Source organism: Gasterosteus aculeatus, chromosome 2 (genome assembly GCF_964276395.1).
Source record: "Gasterosteus aculeatus chromosome 2, fGasAcu3.hap1.1, whole genome shotgun sequence".
Taxonomy (NCBI): domain Eukaryota; kingdom Metazoa; phylum Chordata; class Actinopteri; order Perciformes; family Gasterosteidae; genus Gasterosteus; species Gasterosteus aculeatus.
In genome coordinates, this window is record NC_135689.1 from 4,281,060 (window position 1) to 4,298,045 (window position 16,986).

The following is a 16,986-nucleotide window of genomic DNA, read 5'->3' on the forward strand; positions in this document are numbered from 1 at the left end:
TAGAGCAAAGTGTCCAGTGGCCCTAAACCACCAAAGTGACTAGTTCCGAAGAGGACGATCTATATTTAGATCATATTTCAAGGCAGACCGTGTTGGCGCTGAATGTGTGAACGTCGCCAATGAGAGGATTCACAATCGAGTTAAAAAGAAACACCCAAACAATTAAAAGTACGTAAAATGTCATGTTTATTCTTAATCGTGTTTCACTTAGCATTGTAAATGTGTTTTCAAATAGAAAGCATTCTATACAGCGTCAGGCAGGAAATGTCTCACTTTTTACACATTTGCTGTCTCTTTTGATAAATAGAGGGAAGAGGCGTGTTGGGTCACGCTAGCACGCTGTGGTAGTCTGGTGGATACACGGTTATATTTAGTGCAGTTATTGCATTACAAAGCAACCATCCCAAAACAAAGTAGTGCAATGTTGTTGTTTTTTCTTCTATTTAATCTACTCGCACGATAAGGAGGAAGTCCAGATGGTCTAAGGCGTTTAAAGTTATTCAATGTTAGGCTTCGTATTGCATACAGAATAATTAAATTAAAACCTGTTGTAAAAATTGTGCTTCGTGAAATGAAAATAACTCGGCGGCTTTTATCAGTCGCTAAATTGGTCTGCTTTGGAAAACGAACTGTGCCAAAATATAACGAAACTTTACTAATTGGTGAACTAAAGCATGCAGGGATTTAATACTCATTCATTCTTTTACCCCAAATTGAAGGAGAAAAATCCGGCCTGATTTGGGATCATTTTTTAAGTGAGTGACTTGTAAAAGTGCGTCAACCAAACTGAAAGCTCCCCAATATAAATGTCGGTGGGTAAATAAAGTGATGCATTCTGGTTTATTGTTTTTCAGTAATCGTGTTGTTAGTGGTGTGAGGAGTGAGTAGCCCCAAAGACAAGACCATCACTACAAGACGACGAGGAGAATCCGAACCGATGCAGTACGCAAATACTTAAAAGAAACAATTTCATGCAACACTTGCATAGTTTTTTTTTTTTGTTAGTTTTTTTTTCTCAATCATGCTGATTTTTTTTTCTTTTTTGTCTTCAAAATATACAGAACACTAGACAGATACCTGTGAGACATGGAAGCGGTAAACCAGTGACTCTTAAAATGTGCCCCCCCCCCCCTTTTTTTTTTGTTTCGTGACGCGGGTTTCGCTGCTCGTCCGCGATGACGTCACGGCTGCTACGAGTGCTCCGGGCGCGCGACGCATCCGTCACGTGGAGCGCGCAGGACTTACACCTGAGGATCTGCTTTGTTTAAAAACAATAATAATAATACAAAAAGAACCTTAACCAAACCGCAGGACGTTACGCAATGTTCAGCGTGCGCGCGAGGGGACTGAGATCGGTGTGGAAACTGTGGATGCTACAATCAATAACGTGCTACAATCGAATTACAGGGTGGGGGGGTTTGGGGAGGGGTGCAAAAAGGCATGCAAGCTTACATTCTCTGAAGAGGAGCTGCAGCGTGTGCTTAATAATACGTGAATGATTCTGTGTAAACAAGCAAGTTGGGGAAATAATTCACCCTTTTTAAAAAGATAAACATTCCTTTTTTTATAGTGTTTACATTCTATGTGCCCGTTTTTAGTTTTTTCTTCTTCTTCGAGAGTGATTGTGCAACGGCGAGGGATGCGTAGAACGCACTGTGTGTGTGTGTGTGTGTGTGTGTGTGTGAGAGAATTATCCCGCCCTCAAAAAACTGACATGACTGGCAACATTTCTCTGAAACACCAAAGAAGTTCATATTAACAAAATCAAACAAATATAGTAGCCATGAACCAAAAACCGGATGCCCATTCAGTATGTACATCACTACTGTTAAAACGTATCCGTTAAGGTCATTCACTTCCTGTTCTGACGTCAATGTGCAAATAGTCCTAAAATAATTGTACCCACACATGCAGTAAAGATAGTTAAAAGTCTCCAGGGGTTTTAAGGCCAGTAAATGCGACGTCCTACAATAGGGAAACCTGCCCCCGGGCGGGGGGGCAAGTGGCCCTGTTGACTTGAATTTAAACGCTTCGACCCCGGAGAGGGTCCCCCGAGCCCCCCAGCCCTCCCACTCAGAAGTGTGAGTCTGGAACGTGGACGAACTGGACATCCGGGTCTGGCTTTCCAGCTCTTTTTATATTTAGGGGCTTAATGGTTTTGTTTTTGGAACGTGGTGATTCTGCAGGGGAGGGGGGGGGCTCAGTAGGTGTCCCGGGGGTCAGGGGGGGTCGCTCCTCAGTAGGTGTCCCGGGGCCAGGGCCGGCTGCGCTGGCGGTTGTTCCTCTGGTTGTGGCCCCGCTGGGCTTCGCGTTGGAGCAGCCTGTCCTGTGACTCGTGCCCGTTGGCGCCGTGGGCGCCGCCGGCGTGCCCCCGGCGGGGGGGGTACACGTCCCTGTACGTGCGAGCGTGGCAGGGGGAGGCGTACTCGTCGTCCTCCTCCTCCTCCTCTTCTCCTTCTGCCTCTTCTTCCTCCTCGCCCCCCCTGGGGCACGGGCTCGCCCTGCGGCCGCGAGACAGGGAGTCGCTGGCCTCGTCGGACGGCATGAGGCTGTCCTGCTCCAGGGGGGAGGGGGCTTCCTCGCCCGCCTCCTCCTCCTCCTCCTCTTCCTCCTCGGCCTGCAGGCCCTCCGGCTCACAAGGCTGCGGCTGGTTCTTGTTCTGGCATCCAGGCGATGAATGAATGAATGAATAAAAGGAGTAAAGTTACTTTTACAAGCTGTGGGAGCAGCGTTACACCTGTTTGACAGGAACACACAAGAGGGAGGGAGGGACAAAATAATGCAAACAGCACATCAAGAAGGACTTTGAAGGACATCCGTCCTAAAACAACCACAACATGTCCAAAGGAACAATGGACATGTTGTTCTGTCGGTCATTATATTGCAGTTTTATTGATTTTGTATCCAGCAGCTATGTGTACTTGACTTACTTACTGTACAGCAAAGGAAATATAGGCCACTTTTAAACATTTTAAGAATGAAACCTTAAGAAATCTTGAATTTAATGTCAGACACCAGCTGAAAAGCATTTGGTTCATAGTTCAAACTATTGAACAGTTGTCTTTAAAATGTTGTTTTAGGAAGTTTATTTAAATGTAAGGTGGAAAATGAAGAAAAAAGAAAAAAGAAGCAGTGGTAATAATCTGCAATTTACGCATAACAATGATATAATGTAGGATATAATTGTAGCACTTAAATTGTACTTATAACGTCACTCACCTATAGAAAATTGTAAATCGTCTTATTTGAGGAAATTGTACTTTCTTGTTTCTTGTTCTTCTGAGTTTGTACCCTATGGTTGAATGCACTTATATGAAGTCGCTTTGGATAAAAGCGTCAGCTAAATGTCATGTAATGTAATATAAAGGGCGGGTGGAGATACTTGTTATGCAGCGTGAAGTCTGTGCAAAGTCTCTTCAAAGTCCTTTTCGGGTCAGTGTGCGTGTGCACAGATGAACTCTACAGACAGAACAGAGGAAATGAAGCTGAAACAGTCGAATGGATGGAAAAAAAACACATCGTTACTCTGCTGATGCTCTCAGTCCGCTGTTGTGTCATCTATCTAACTCGCGTGAACACGTTATTGAAGCATTGATCCGTGTGCCATTCATGTCGTCATTCGGGATCGCGCTGTGAGCCGCCATTCACAAAGCATGCTGGGAAAAGGGCCGTCGCTGACCGACAACAGAGAGCAACGGTCTGATGTTCACGTGCTCATTGGCTGTCACGGCCGCTGTGTGGTCTGTGCTCAGGTGTGTAACAACAGGGGTCTCGAGTGCAAGAATAAATATGCATTTAAACGGAATTAAATCTATAAGCGGATTTATAGATCATCAACCCTACTACTCACCCCGTTTCGTGAGCGATCATTCAATTAATTCCCGCGTTTCAGAAGACTGCAAAAATGTTATCATGGATGAGTGAGAGGACAGACACGACAACTGGAGACAATAGAAACAAAAGGAGTGAGAATCTGGGATGGACGAGCTGGTAAAGACAGTGACAACATACGCACTGATGTACAATCTTAAGCAGAATTTAAAAGAGCGCGTCCTGAACAGGCGAAGACGCCCTCACCTGCAGGCTGGAGATGGCGGAGGGCGGAGTCACACTGGGCTCCAATAGGGGGTTGAGAGGGGCGTGGCCCGGCAGGTGAGTGGCACGCCAGTAGATCTCCAGGTATTCAGCCAAATGCTCACAGGCGTCTTCCAGCTGGTTCTCGTCCAAAATGACATCAAACATATCCTGCAGGCGACGGTAAAGCAGAACGAGGGATGAAAAAGTTCTGTTGCAAATATCCGATCCCACCACATTTATATTTATGTTGTTGTTGTTGTATGTAGCAGGTTTACTTTTAGACCCTCGCTACGGACGCCTCGGTGACGCCAATCACTCATCCTCGCCCAGGTGTGTATCTCCCAATGCAGTTCGCCAAAAAATACCAGCATGTTCTACATCCGGCGTAATTTTCTGGCCATTCTGACCCACAATCCTTTGCACGGTGGATACATGACCGCTAAGAGGACGAAGGAAGTACGTACTTTGAAAGGTCCGCTCAGATACTAACAATACGACATTAATCCCTCCTGCTTTCCTCTAGTTTCTCCACACATTTCTGCTTCGGTCTGGACTTTCTAGGCCACGCCAGTTGGCTGACGCACTCTTGTTTTAAATATAAATGCAACGCGGTAACAAATCCAATGGAAGGACAGCACTAGGGGGGGGGGGGGGGGGCAAAGGGAACCATCCACTCACGGGGGGGCACTGGGAGAGTTTGTCTGCAGCCATCATCTGCACGTTCAGGTGCTTGCTCTGGGACTTCCCCCTGGATTTGACCAGCCTCTGGAGCACCTGCGAGGAAACGGGGAAGAGGAAAGGGTCAGAGGTCGGCGGAAGACGAGGCGGCGCCGATCCGCCGGGGGTGGGGGGAAGCAACCCGTCGTACCTTCGGCGAGGAAACTTTGACGTAGACGATGATGGGCGCGAGGGAGGTTTTGGCGAGCTGTGCTGGGTGGTTGATGGTGTCCGCGTCCAGAATCACCAGCTGCAGAGTTTTGGCGAGTTCAAATATCCTCTCGATCTCACTCTGAACCTCCGCTGCGCAGACATTACATTTGAGTTAAAGCTCGATGCGTCTTCGCACCGTAAAGATTTGCGGGAGGTTTTTTCGTGCCGGCGTTGGGTCACCTAGGCTGGAGCGGGTGTTGGATCGCTCCATCATGGGTCGTTTGTTGAGGACGGATCTCTTGGCTAAGGACAGGTCGGCAGTCACACGAGTGATTGAGATTCTGCCGCAGACGTGGAGAGAGACAAATGCACGCGGTGAGACTCTGCGATTGGGATTTATTGGACCCCCGACTTCCCACAACTGCAGAGATTATTCTGCACGTCACTGACCTTCCCTCGAATCTGTGTTTCAGGAAGTCAAAGAGAGCCTTCTGCATCATGTCCGTCACCTTGGGGGGAGGACGAGAGGTAAGAAACAGACAGAACACACGATGATATCGGGTTTACTCGAGAGGTTACTCATGTACATGCAACATCTAAACCTCGGCGTGGAGCGGCTGACCTCATAGCCCTTCAGCGATGGTCCCACGAGGACCACCGGCCTCATGGAGGGCACCACGTCGTAGGGGGGGACGTGCTCCTGAAGGAAGTAGGGGACGAGGGACGGAGGGAGCAGGGGGCAAGGAAAGCATTAATGGAACGGGGGCGGCGGGGGGGGGGGGGGGGGGGGGTCTGCACAGGTCATTCAATTAAATTCCTTACTCTTTTAATCCCACGTAGAATTACATGTATTACCCTTTCAAGGCCTTAACGGTGAGAAATTAATTGTTCAATTAATTTATGGCCATTTTTCACCATAATGATGCATCATTACGCCACAAAAAGCACCCACATGCACAATCATATTTCATGGTGTTACAAATGGTTGAAAAGTAAGAAAGCTTTGTTACTTCCTACGGTAGGTTCAAGACATTACAACACTTTTAAAGAAAACAATATACTGAGAATCTACTATAAAGTAAAAAACTAGGCACGATGTGCAAATTCTGCGTCATGAAGAAGCAAAACCCACCTGTTTTTGCTTCTGTTTGGCTTGTGAAATCAAGAAGAAAACACAATCAATGGAAGAAAGGCGCCAGAAGAGAAAGTAGTCTCGCGCTGAGGCGAGATCCTCGCAGTACTTACATTCACCTGCAGATGGTGGTGTGGTCCTCCGATTCCCCGTCACCATGTCCCCTAAACTGGAGGAGTTGCCCCCCGTTTTCCTGCAAACAGCAACACACAACATCATCGTCACACCTTCCCGGAGGGGAACGAGTCCTCGGAGGCGCTCGCTGCCCTGAACGGACCTTTGCTTCTGCTCCTGCTTGAGCCTCATGGCCTCCAGACGCAGAGGGCTGGGGATGAAGGTGACGTCCGCTCCCTCCTTCACCAGCCGGCCGATCCACCAGTCATTGTTGTACTTCTGTGGAGTTCAGTGGCCCAACAGAACCGCGTCACCGGTTGTTTTTTCCCTCCCCCGATGTAACGAAAGCGGATCGTCATGACGATCACTCACTTCTTTGATGTGCAGGAAGTCTTTGGCGTCAAAGTTGACCGCAGCTCCTTGGACGGGACAGTCCTCATCCAGAGCGCCGCAGTAACTCACGTTGGTCTTTACTGCAAACGCTACGGGTTTGGACTGTGGAACCGGCGGGAGAAACCGAAGCGGTTTAAGTAGTCTTAACCCATCGATCTGGTGACTTTAGACTTTGGATTTTGACTTGAAATCCACTCCAAAGATTAAAAATCCTTATTTGTCAGACTTTGGATAAAGGAGAAGAACGCACACCAAGATGTTTTCTGGATTTCAGGATGACTGATTTGCACCAAAACCAGCTGATTTTGAAAAAGAAAAACCTGAAAGAAAACCTATTTGATCGATCATGATGTACGTTGTCTTCAAAATATTAAAAGCCATATCCGCATGTGAGATTTAGGCCCTGTTTGAGAGCACGTCTGAAGGCCCGCATGTGGCTCTGGACCTACCTTAGCTCTGTCAAGCTGCAGTTGTGCCTGGCGCTCGGCTTCACGCCGATACGCCTCGCGGTCCTCCTCTGCTGACAGGTCTGAATCCGACGGCCTACTGGTGTACGAATCAGCCGACCCCTTTCCGGAGACAGAGGGACAGAGGGACAGAGAGACGGAGGTTACCGTGTTATTGGAGATGAATCGTTTCTCACACTGAGACGATCCGGTCATGCCGAGATTACCAAAGCACGTTGCTACGAGGCTCCAGAAAACCTTCTGTTTCTGCTCATGCTTTCATCTGTTTCTGTTCTGCAGTCCAAAAAAAAAAACGTGTCACATGAACACATTCGTGTATCTTCAGCACATTGTGTGGCTCTCTCTCCCACACCAGCCATCCTCTGGAAGACCAAATATAGCACAAAGAAGGCAACTGCTTCCTCTCCTCTCCCGTCTGGCCCCGATCCATTGCTTCATCCCCCACAGTGCAGCACAAGCACGGCCCTATGTTTGTTCTCCGAGGACGTTTCCTCATTAGCAGGATGTTTGCTTCTCGTCGTGAGGGCTTTCAGGACACATCGCGGGGACGCCTCGCAAATGATGCCGAATGTGATAAAGCACTCAAAGTCAAAATGCAGCTTTAATTCTAAACCCGTCATGGTTTCCTGGGATTATTAACTTAAATGTCTGCGTCATGACCTGTAGAGTCGAAAACGACGCGTTGTTGAATCATCTGTGTGATATACTAATAATTAGGAATCTGCTGTCGATGGTACTGTGTGTGTGTGAGTGTGTGCGAGCTCTCCTATATTTGGTATTTATTTGGCTTCTATTAAGGAGCTCAGTCCTGAATCTGTCAGGAAAGAGAACTGCTGCAGCAAAAACTAGGACACACTCAGAAGTACAAAAGAATGAAGAAGTGATAAATGAGACGGATGTGTGAAGATCCATCATTACATTAATATAAGCATATTCTCACTAGAAATAAATAAAAAAAACAATAAAAGACACATGGTACAGGTTTCACTCGGGTTTTCCCTCCTGAGTGCAGCGATTTAGTTCTGGTCATCCATCTCGCCAACACGCACAAACAAATCCTCTGGAGGACCAATTAGCAGCAGCAGCGCAACAAAAGGAAATTCAGGCTCAAAATACAAAAAGAATCGCCCCGACATGCAGAACAACCACCACCTTTAGCCCCCAGAATGCAACACAACCCAAAATATTTGACCGCGAGCGAACACCTCTCCTCGTTTATGTGTGTTATGTGTGTGTGTGTGTGTGTGTGTGTGTTAGATAACTAGATCTGATTTCTCACAAGCTCTGCAAGGCAACACTGCACCAGCGCCAGAGCATCACACAGAGAGAGAGACACAGAGAGAGAGAGAGACAGACAGACAGACAGACAGACCGACACAGGGGGCCGGGGGGGGGGCACTGAAAAGAGAAGGATGTTTACGAGGACGGAGAGTGACTGAAGGATGGTGGGAGAGAGACGAACGAGACGGTGTTTAAACGATTTATATGACAAGATAAAGCGAGCCGATCTCCAGGGGAAGATGAGATTAGAACATAATAAAACGCTGTGAAGGAGAAGAGCGAGGAACGAGGGGACACACGGCAGTGTGGTGGGGGGGGGGGGGTAAAGGACAGGGAGGAGACAGACACACCGACAGACAGTGCATACCTGAATCTGACATGACATGAACCTGATTTATTCTTATGTCCCCCCCCAAACACACAAGGACATAAAAGTGGAATAAATCCGGCGGTGGGCGTCGTGTCAGAGATGCGATTCATGACGTCAGAACGCAGAGAGCCCCCCCTGATACCCCCCCGCGCCCCCCCCCCCTGGGCTACCGGACACATCCTAAAAAAAGATCTGAAGAGAAGTTAGAGGCCTCGCAGGACGGGTCGAGCTGCAATGCAGAGTGCGACGGTGCGAGCGTTCCTTTGTCGTCTGGTCCGAGGGTGTCTGCTGTCTTTTGGGGGGGGGGGGGGTTTCTATGCGCTGCGACGGCCTCCGCTCCGCAGGGAGGGTGTCATCCAGCTAGTGGATTCCTCCAGCGGGGCAATTAATCCTTCAGTGGACGCAGTCGAGGGAGATTTCTACAGTAATATTAATGTATATATTATTATATTAATAGTTTGTTTTCATTTTATTTTGGGAAGACAAGATGTCCTTTCAAAATGTAGGTTAATTAACTCGTTGATCGTGATGAAGAAAATAACTTTAAAGCAACAAGTATCCCAAAAGTAAACAAATATTCAGATGTAATTGATGTAGTTAATTGATTTGATGAATGAAGTTATTTATACAGCGTCACATCGTAACAAGTTATCTCTGTATGAAACTTTTTACTGCGCTTTGCTTTTCCATCAGCTCCCGAGGGAAACATCCGGCTTCCTGGTTCATGCGGCACCATGTTCGCCGATCGGGAGGCAGAACCACCAAACCAAAGCAAACCGTGAGGTGAGCGAGGTCCAAGCGCCTCGTGGAGCTGTGGGTTCATCACGCACTGGACTATATTCCTGTAACATATTGTAGCGAACGGACAAATCGATGGAGAAGACTCATTCATCTTCCCACAGAAGCTCTCCAGCTGGGCTTGTTTTATGCAAACAGACACCAGCCAATCGGATCGCGTTCATGCTCACGTCTAAAGAGCTCAAAAATAAAAGATGGCCGACCAAACTCCGTGGAATAAGGGGTCCCTGCTCCATCTCGCCATCCGTTTGGGGGACCTTGGCCTGAAAAACGTTGAAGACTCCTGGTTTAGAGGGTTCGGGAAATGACACGAATTAATCCTTAATCGCAGAGCAGCTCGCATTGAGTTCGGAAAAAAAAAGAGGATGACCTCAATCCTGGATTCCAGCCGCACCGTTCGGGGTTAGAATGGAAGCCAGCAGGCGGGTTGAGCTGCGGTTAAATTTCGTTGGCGCCCCGAAAGGTTTGGGCGGATGATATTTCGTCTACGACACAAGTCTCCGGTGGAGACGGGCCGTCGGCGCGGCGGGTGAACAGGTCGGGGTGGATGGGGGGTTGTTGTTGTTGTGCGGAAGATGTCTTTACTCATGACCAAGTGTGCAGAGAGAGAGAAAGAGCGAATGGGAACGACCAGACGGACTAAACACGCACACAAAAACCATAAAAGAAACAACAATCCTTCACTCACACCAGCTGGAGATGTTCGATCGATGGAGAAGCCGTTGAATCATAAAGTCCCGTCTTGACACGCAGACATTTTGAGGAACATTATTGCATTTTGCTCAAAAAGTTAATGCCAACATCCAGATGTTTAGCAGGTATAATATCCACCATGATCGATATTCTACTTTACCACGTTAGCATGTTGCTACTTAGCCAATAACACAAAGTGCGCCTGGGGGTGATGGGAATGTCGTTGGTTATGTCGGGCGGATGGAAGGTTTGAGCTACTGAGAAGTTACCACACGTCATCCTCAAGGCTCCTGCACATCTGGACAAACTTTCATGGCAACCCTTCCCTTAGTTGTTGAGATATTTCAGTCTGGACCGACAAGTGTTTGTTACTCCTACAGCAGCATTGACAACAACAACAACAACAAAAACACTTCAAAAATCTACCGCTCACCTTTGAAATGGTTGGTAGAACCGATCTAAGTCTGAAATCAACTTCCTCTGGCTTTATTTGCAAGGATGTGATTCTGCACAAAGCAGAATATATTATTCAACCCCCCCCCCCCCCCCCCCCCGTCTCCCCACCCCAAGAAAATGCCAGCTCCAGTGATTTGGAAATCCAGAAGCCACATATCCAATTTCAAAAAGAGTTCGATTAACGCCGCGGCCGTAATTCAATGTCAGCAAGTTACACGTGCACGGAGCCCTCTGACACGCGGCGCCATAAATCACTCTGTGGTCACACCGACATCAAAGTCGAGCGCGCCGCGTTTGGGATTGATCCATCACGGGAGTCAGCCAGGAGCTGAGGCATCAAGAAGTGAGGCGGGCGAAGGAACCAGAGGACCACAGCGGAGGGAGGGAGGGGGGTGGGGGGGGGGGTCAGGAAGACAATGGAACAGACAGAGGGAGACGCGGCGGCGACAGCAACGCGATGGAAAGAGGACGGAGAGGATGCTGCAGGCAGGCGGGAGGAGAAGGAGTCATTTGTTACTCACTCGCTCGATGCTGCCGGTCCCTCCCCTCCCTCTCTGCACGCTACATGCCGTGAAACACAGGCGGACCCGACCGCGTCCCGTCCCCGAGCCAGGGACGCGTCTGCAACACCTCCTTCCCCGTTCGTACCCCACCTCGTCCCATCGGCACGCACACACACGCACACACACACACGCACACACACACAAAAAAGAAGCTTTCTTCTCCTTTTTTCTTTTGCGTCACTTCATCAGACCGCCTCTCTGAGCGGACCCCCCGTCCTCGGCCGTCGGGTGGAAAGGAGACAAGGAGAGAGCGCCGGGCTCAAGGTTCCTCCCCCCGCTGCGGCCCCTCGGGTCCCTCGTGGAACACATACATCCACACTTACAGCAGCACACTGCTTATTGTATCCTGCTGCAGAAATGAGTCATACTCCACTGCTCCTCCATAGACGCCCCCCCCCCCCCCCTCCACACACACACACACACCTCCACCCCTATCACAGACAAGGAACTATCCGCTCCTTCTGCATGAAAAAAATCTATCATTTCACCTTTTTTTGGGGGGGGGTGTATAATGATGGAAAAGAAACTAAAAGGTGCCGGTGTGAACAATGAACTCCACCTGAGGGCTTCAAAATGAGCATCGTGAATAATTCAAGCCGTGTAATATTCTTAGGGAATGTGGAGATTGTCATTAAGCCGCCCCCCCCCCCCCCCCCCCCCGATCAGGATAACTAATGTCCCCGCCTGAAGAAGATGTCTGCTCAGCCCTTTTCTCCCGCCCCCCCCTCCAGCTAACGTCTCACAGTTTCCCGGCTCCACATTCCGTCGCACTAATGGAGGCGGTCGTGAAACTGGTCTTTTTTCATCCTGTGTGCAGAGAGCGGATTCACGCCTCCGGCCCCTCGGAGCCTTATGAGGGGATTTTAATGGGGATCTTTGATTTAATGAAGAACTTTTTTAATGAAGCGTTTCCAAGACGCTACTTTCTTTTCGACCGCAATTTGATTTGAGGTCCAACGGAAAGAAAAGGATAGTTTGGAGTCATTTTTCGCCAGATACGCTCTGCTCAAATGTGAAGGCGTTGCTGCTTGTTTGTTTGTTTGTATCACATTTGATTGTAAATTTCAAATGTTTTTTGGAGCAGTGTTTGTCACAAGCAACTTCAGGATGTCACTTTATTAATCAATTAATAATCATATTAATTGATGAAAACAATAATAATGGAAATAGTCGTTGAAGTGGACAAAACATTAAACAACCTGTTTAATCGTTATTACACCGTTTATTTCATATTCATCAGGAGAGAGATAAAGCTTTAAAAAAAATAAAAATCAAATATAACTCCAGTTGATATTTGTGCAACTAAATGTCATCAGCCGTGCCGGTGATGTTTGCATTAGCTAACGTTAGCATTGATAAGCTCTCACCACAGAGCAACAGTGCTGACTCCAGTTTTACTGCTTATAAGTTTACCTTTTATAAAAAAACTTGATTCTTATTGCCATATACAGACACACACAGGTACATAAATTAAATTTGACCGCTGATTTTTTTGTATTTAGTGGCAGTGACATCTTACATCTTTGTTGCCGTACTTTATTTTGTTGAAGAGCGATTTGAGGCGGCGTATAAGTCTTCAGGAACATAAAGAGATCCGTCCCTTTCCTCTCAGATGGGTCCAGGCTCATGAACTTTTGGACCACAGGTTCTGATCGAGTCTGCTGGACTCTGTGGGAGACCACAGCTACCTCCGCTTTACCACGACCCCCCCCCCAAAAAACAAGTCCAAGACATCTAAGTCTTATACTTAAAAGACCACCTCTATTAAATCAGCCGAGACGAGACAACGTCCCTCCAGCAGCACACCCCGAGGGCCAGAAACCAGCGGGGGTTTCTTCTTCTTCTTAAATAACAAATCTCCATCCGAGTCTCCCACGCGAGCTTGACCTGGAAACATTAATTAAGAAAACTGGGCCGCGTTGGGATTTTGGAACTCTGCTGCCAATTTTCTTTTTCCCCGTGTTCTGCTGCTCTCTGCCGGTCAAAACTAACAAACTGGACCAGCTGGGTGTGTGTGTGTGTGTGTGTGTGTTGGGGGGGGGTGAAGCTCTGAGGATGAAGAAGCAGAGCTCCTGTTCTGGATGCGAGGACAGTAAACGCAGAACTACAAATGTTGTGAACTACATTACAGTACATACAGCGATGAACTGAGCGATGAACTGAGGCCTGACCTGAACAGCGACAACGCAGAGGCGCCTCATTCAGACAACACAACGCGGCCTCCGTCCGAGGCTGCAGCACTCGTCCTCCCACGGACCCCCGGGGAGCTGCTCGGCCCGTGACTGTGACGTGGCCTACATCGCACGCATAAATGAGGGGGAAAGGGAAGCCTTTTTTTTTTTACCTGGCGTTTGATGAAGCTGGACGTTGTGTCAGAGGATGTGCTGCCATCCGAGCGTTTGAAGCGGCTCTTGCGTTTGGGCAACTTCCTGGGCAGCTGTGACCAAAGAGACACACACACACACACACACACCAGTGAGGGAATGGATGAAGATCATGGACAGAGAGCAGAAGACATGCAACCTTCCAAAATAAAAGCGTACATTGAGTAGGGACACATATTTATATGACTTAATTAATCTAGCTGCACATCTTGGAACAAAGCAGGAGACAGATTTGAGCTCCTGGCGACACAGTCCATCAATAACAAAGCATGGAGGCTGCAGCGCGCCGACAGGCCCTAGATTCAGGCTACAGGTGAGTCAGTCATAGTCCTCCTTCCATTTTATTAGGACGTAAGTTACCGGTGGTGTTCCTACATTAGTGTAAGTGAAACGCGTTGAAATGAATGTGGCAAAATCTATAAGAGAAGCGCCGCGCGGAGACAGGAAGCAGAGGCATCAACATGTTGTCATAACCATTATGTGACAGCGCTCAACGATCTTCAATCTGCAGTTTCGGTGAAAAAAATAATAATAGAAAAAAAAGTAGTTCGCTGCCAAATCACGACGCATTAATTTCAACAAGTAGCAAGACATCAGCGAACCTCTTTTGTTTTTCCTTTTATTTTATGTTGTCGCTCCATCGGCACTTGGGCTCGTTAGATGTGCGAATGAAGGACTAGAAAAAAAGGGGAAAGGAAAGAGAAGGGTTCGGCGGTTTACCTGAAAGTAGTGCGACTGGGACGCTGTCTCCACGGCAGACAGCGGGTCTACGGGCGATTTGGACATTTTGACTTGCACCATCTATCCAGAGCGCGGGGAGGCGGGACGCGCGGAGACATGGGTTACCGGAGGGGACACGGCGCCCGAGACACGGCCGAGAAGATGCGGATGGAGGCGGCGGCGGAGGAGCGGAGGAGCGGAGGACGATAGAGGGCTTAATATATACCAAAGGGCTGGTCGTAGGGGGGGGGGGGAGAAAAAAATATAAATGAAATAAAAGAGGAGAAATAAAAACGTGTGTTGTAATATGATGAAGCTACATTGGAGGAAGGGGGGAGCAGGAGGGAGGGGAGGGGGAGTTGTGAAGAAAAAAATGCCGGAGCAAAAATAAACCGTTTGGAGTGAAGCGTCACCCAACGGTCGGGTCCGTACTAAGTGCGCGCTGGTGCCGGGGGTGTCGGCGCGGACTCCGAATCCATCCGCCGCATGAGACAGAGACGCGACGCGGGTCCTTCTTTATCTCACAGTTGTGTCGGTTTACGGTAAAACGCGGTGCTCCCGCTCACCTGTGTGCTGTTGGTCCTTTAAAGGAGGATGCAAAGAGAGTGGATCTCTCAACTAATACGGGGGATATTTTTTGGCAACACATGCATTGTGTGGAATAAATGTGACAAAACATTATTTTAGTATTTAAGGTAAGATGTATAAATAATAAAATAATGCTCCAGAGTAGAAATACGCTGCAACAAAGTAAATATAGAATGCCCCTCCACCCCCCACTGGGATTGTTAGACCATAATACATTATATAAGGAGATTATTCACTTTGGGTTGTAAAAGCAGACTTTTTTTTTTTTTTACATTTTTTCATCATTGTATTCATCTGCTGGTTTATTTACACACATAATTTGTGGTATTCAAAATGATGACAAATGTCAATCACAGGTTCTCAAAGGCAAAGGTGGCACTGGTTTGGCTTTATGAAAAAGTGCAGAATGACTCAACACCAAAAGTTTCTCAAAAGTGCGTTAAAAAGAGCACGTTTGCTTCCAAATTGTAGAAGAGTAAATACTTAAGGAACGAAACAGCACATCTTTTTCATTGATCACAGCCAGACATTCTTGTCTAAACATATTTACAACTTCCATTAACCGTAAAATGCTATAAACGTAGTTTCCCTCATATCACAGTAATAATAGTCTCAACAATAAGCACGTTTACTTGTCTTCCTTTACCTTCTGCAGTGTCAGCTCTTAATAATATTAACTCAATGAGGGAAGAAGTATTTAGAACTTCTACTCAAATAAAGGTAATACATATAAAATGCTCTGTTTGGAGTAAAAGTCATGCATTTAGAATATGGATTATGTGATTATTCTATTACTGATGTATATGCTATTTAAAGGTGGCAGCTGCAACGTAGGGCTCATTTTCTTTACTTCAGAATGAATATGGGAGAGAGACCGTTTAATCTGTACTGCTCAAGTCTTAACCTGTTGTCAGATTAAGTTTTCCCTTAATTTGCGGTGGTCTTTTCCACTGTGACTTGTTCAGGTTTGTTTTGTTTATCACTCTGTGAAAGGGACTTTGTCACCAGTCACCTTTTGTAGACATCATATTGGAATAAAGATATAGAACCATTTGATTTCTCTTAAAAAGCAGTCCCTGTAATGAACCTGTTTTAATCTATTTGTTATTTACTTTGTTTGAGACGTGTATGTGACGTCATCCTTCACCTATTAGCTTTAGGACAAAGTTTTTTCTTAAAGATACATCATCACCAGAGACCTCAAAAGGAATAATTAAACTCTCTGAATTTTGTTTAATTTACACATTTACTGCGGATACTTTAAAGCCTTTTTAAGTTGTGGTGTTGTATTAATCATTTCAATAAAGTATAAGTTGTCATCCTCACAAGGTTTTGTGTTTTCTCCTTCCGGGAGACTCGCGCTGGAGACCGTAGCTGTTGTTGTTTCTTTGGCCGGTTGGGCTGCACAGACACGGCTGCGCCCCTAGAGGGAGTCCCGAGGTCCTGGAAGAGGGAATGAAGGAGCAGCTGAGAAGCGTCAAGCGTCACCGCGCAGGAAGTGATTTCAAAATAAAACCCGAAAGAATTAAGGCTCAACAGGACATGACCAATGCACGAAAACAGGAATATGAGACGCCACCTGGGGAATGACACCCCAGGGAATAGTATTTTACTGATTTTAATATCCAGTTAGCCAACACACGCAGATACGTCACTGTGGATGAGGCAGAGATGTGTTGGTGGTTTGCAAAACAGCAGCAGGTTCAGCAGCAGGTTCTCGTAATATAATTTGAACAAGTTTTATTGGCCAAATGCACACGTGTGTGAAGACACTGACTGAACAGCCTGATCTCCGAAGACTGAATGGAGGTTGTGTGGCTCAGGCTTTAGCGGTTTGGCGACACCTGGAAGCTGCTTGTCATCCTTCATATACATTCACAGTATCATTTGGTCATATGCATTGTCTAGTATACTGTGATTAAAAAAAAAATCTTGGTCCATTTGTTTACACACATCTGGATGTCCTACCTCGTCATATGCTTGTCCTCTGGTTTCGTCCACATATTTCCTTCTTTGTCCTCATCGAGTGGGGGTCGAAAAGGACAGTGTGGCGTAAACTGTACATAATGTGGAGAATCTC

General features: G+C 47.2%; 1 protein-coding gene across 4 annotated transcripts; it reads right to left on the reverse strand.

Annotated features, from left to right (window-relative positions):
* Nucleotides 1-169: 169 nt before the first annotated feature.
* On the reverse strand, nt 170-14,734 carry cacnb3a (calcium channel, voltage-dependent, beta 3a). 4 transcript variants are annotated; one of them, XM_040193755.2, is made up of 15 exons: nt 14,319-14,734; nt 13,559-13,651; nt 7,036-7,155; nt 6,566-6,688; nt 6,357-6,472; nt 6,193-6,272; nt 6,080-6,099; nt 5,570-5,647; nt 5,398-5,456; nt 5,188-5,288; nt 4,946-5,097; nt 4,756-4,851; nt 4,078-4,245; nt 3,851-3,896; nt 1,592-2,659 (listed from the first exon to the last, which is right to left on the reverse strand). In XM_040193755.2, exons 1-14 carry the CDS (start codon nt 14,397-14,399, stop codon nt 3,867-3,869), a joined length of 1,317 nt encoding a protein of 438 aa, XP_040049689.2. In that variant the 5' UTR covers nt 14,400-14,734; the 3' UTR covers nt 1,592-2,659; nt 3,851-3,866. The 4 variants fall into 4 exon arrangements, with proteins under 4 accessions (XP_040049686.2, XP_040049689.2, XP_077943025.1 ...); XM_078086899.1 differs by having other exon boundaries at nt 2,521-2,659; nt 3,851-3,941; XM_078086915.1 differs by lacking the exon at nt 1,592-2,659 and adding an exon at nt 3,390-3,459.
* Nucleotides 14,735-16,986: the final 2,252 nt, after the last annotated feature.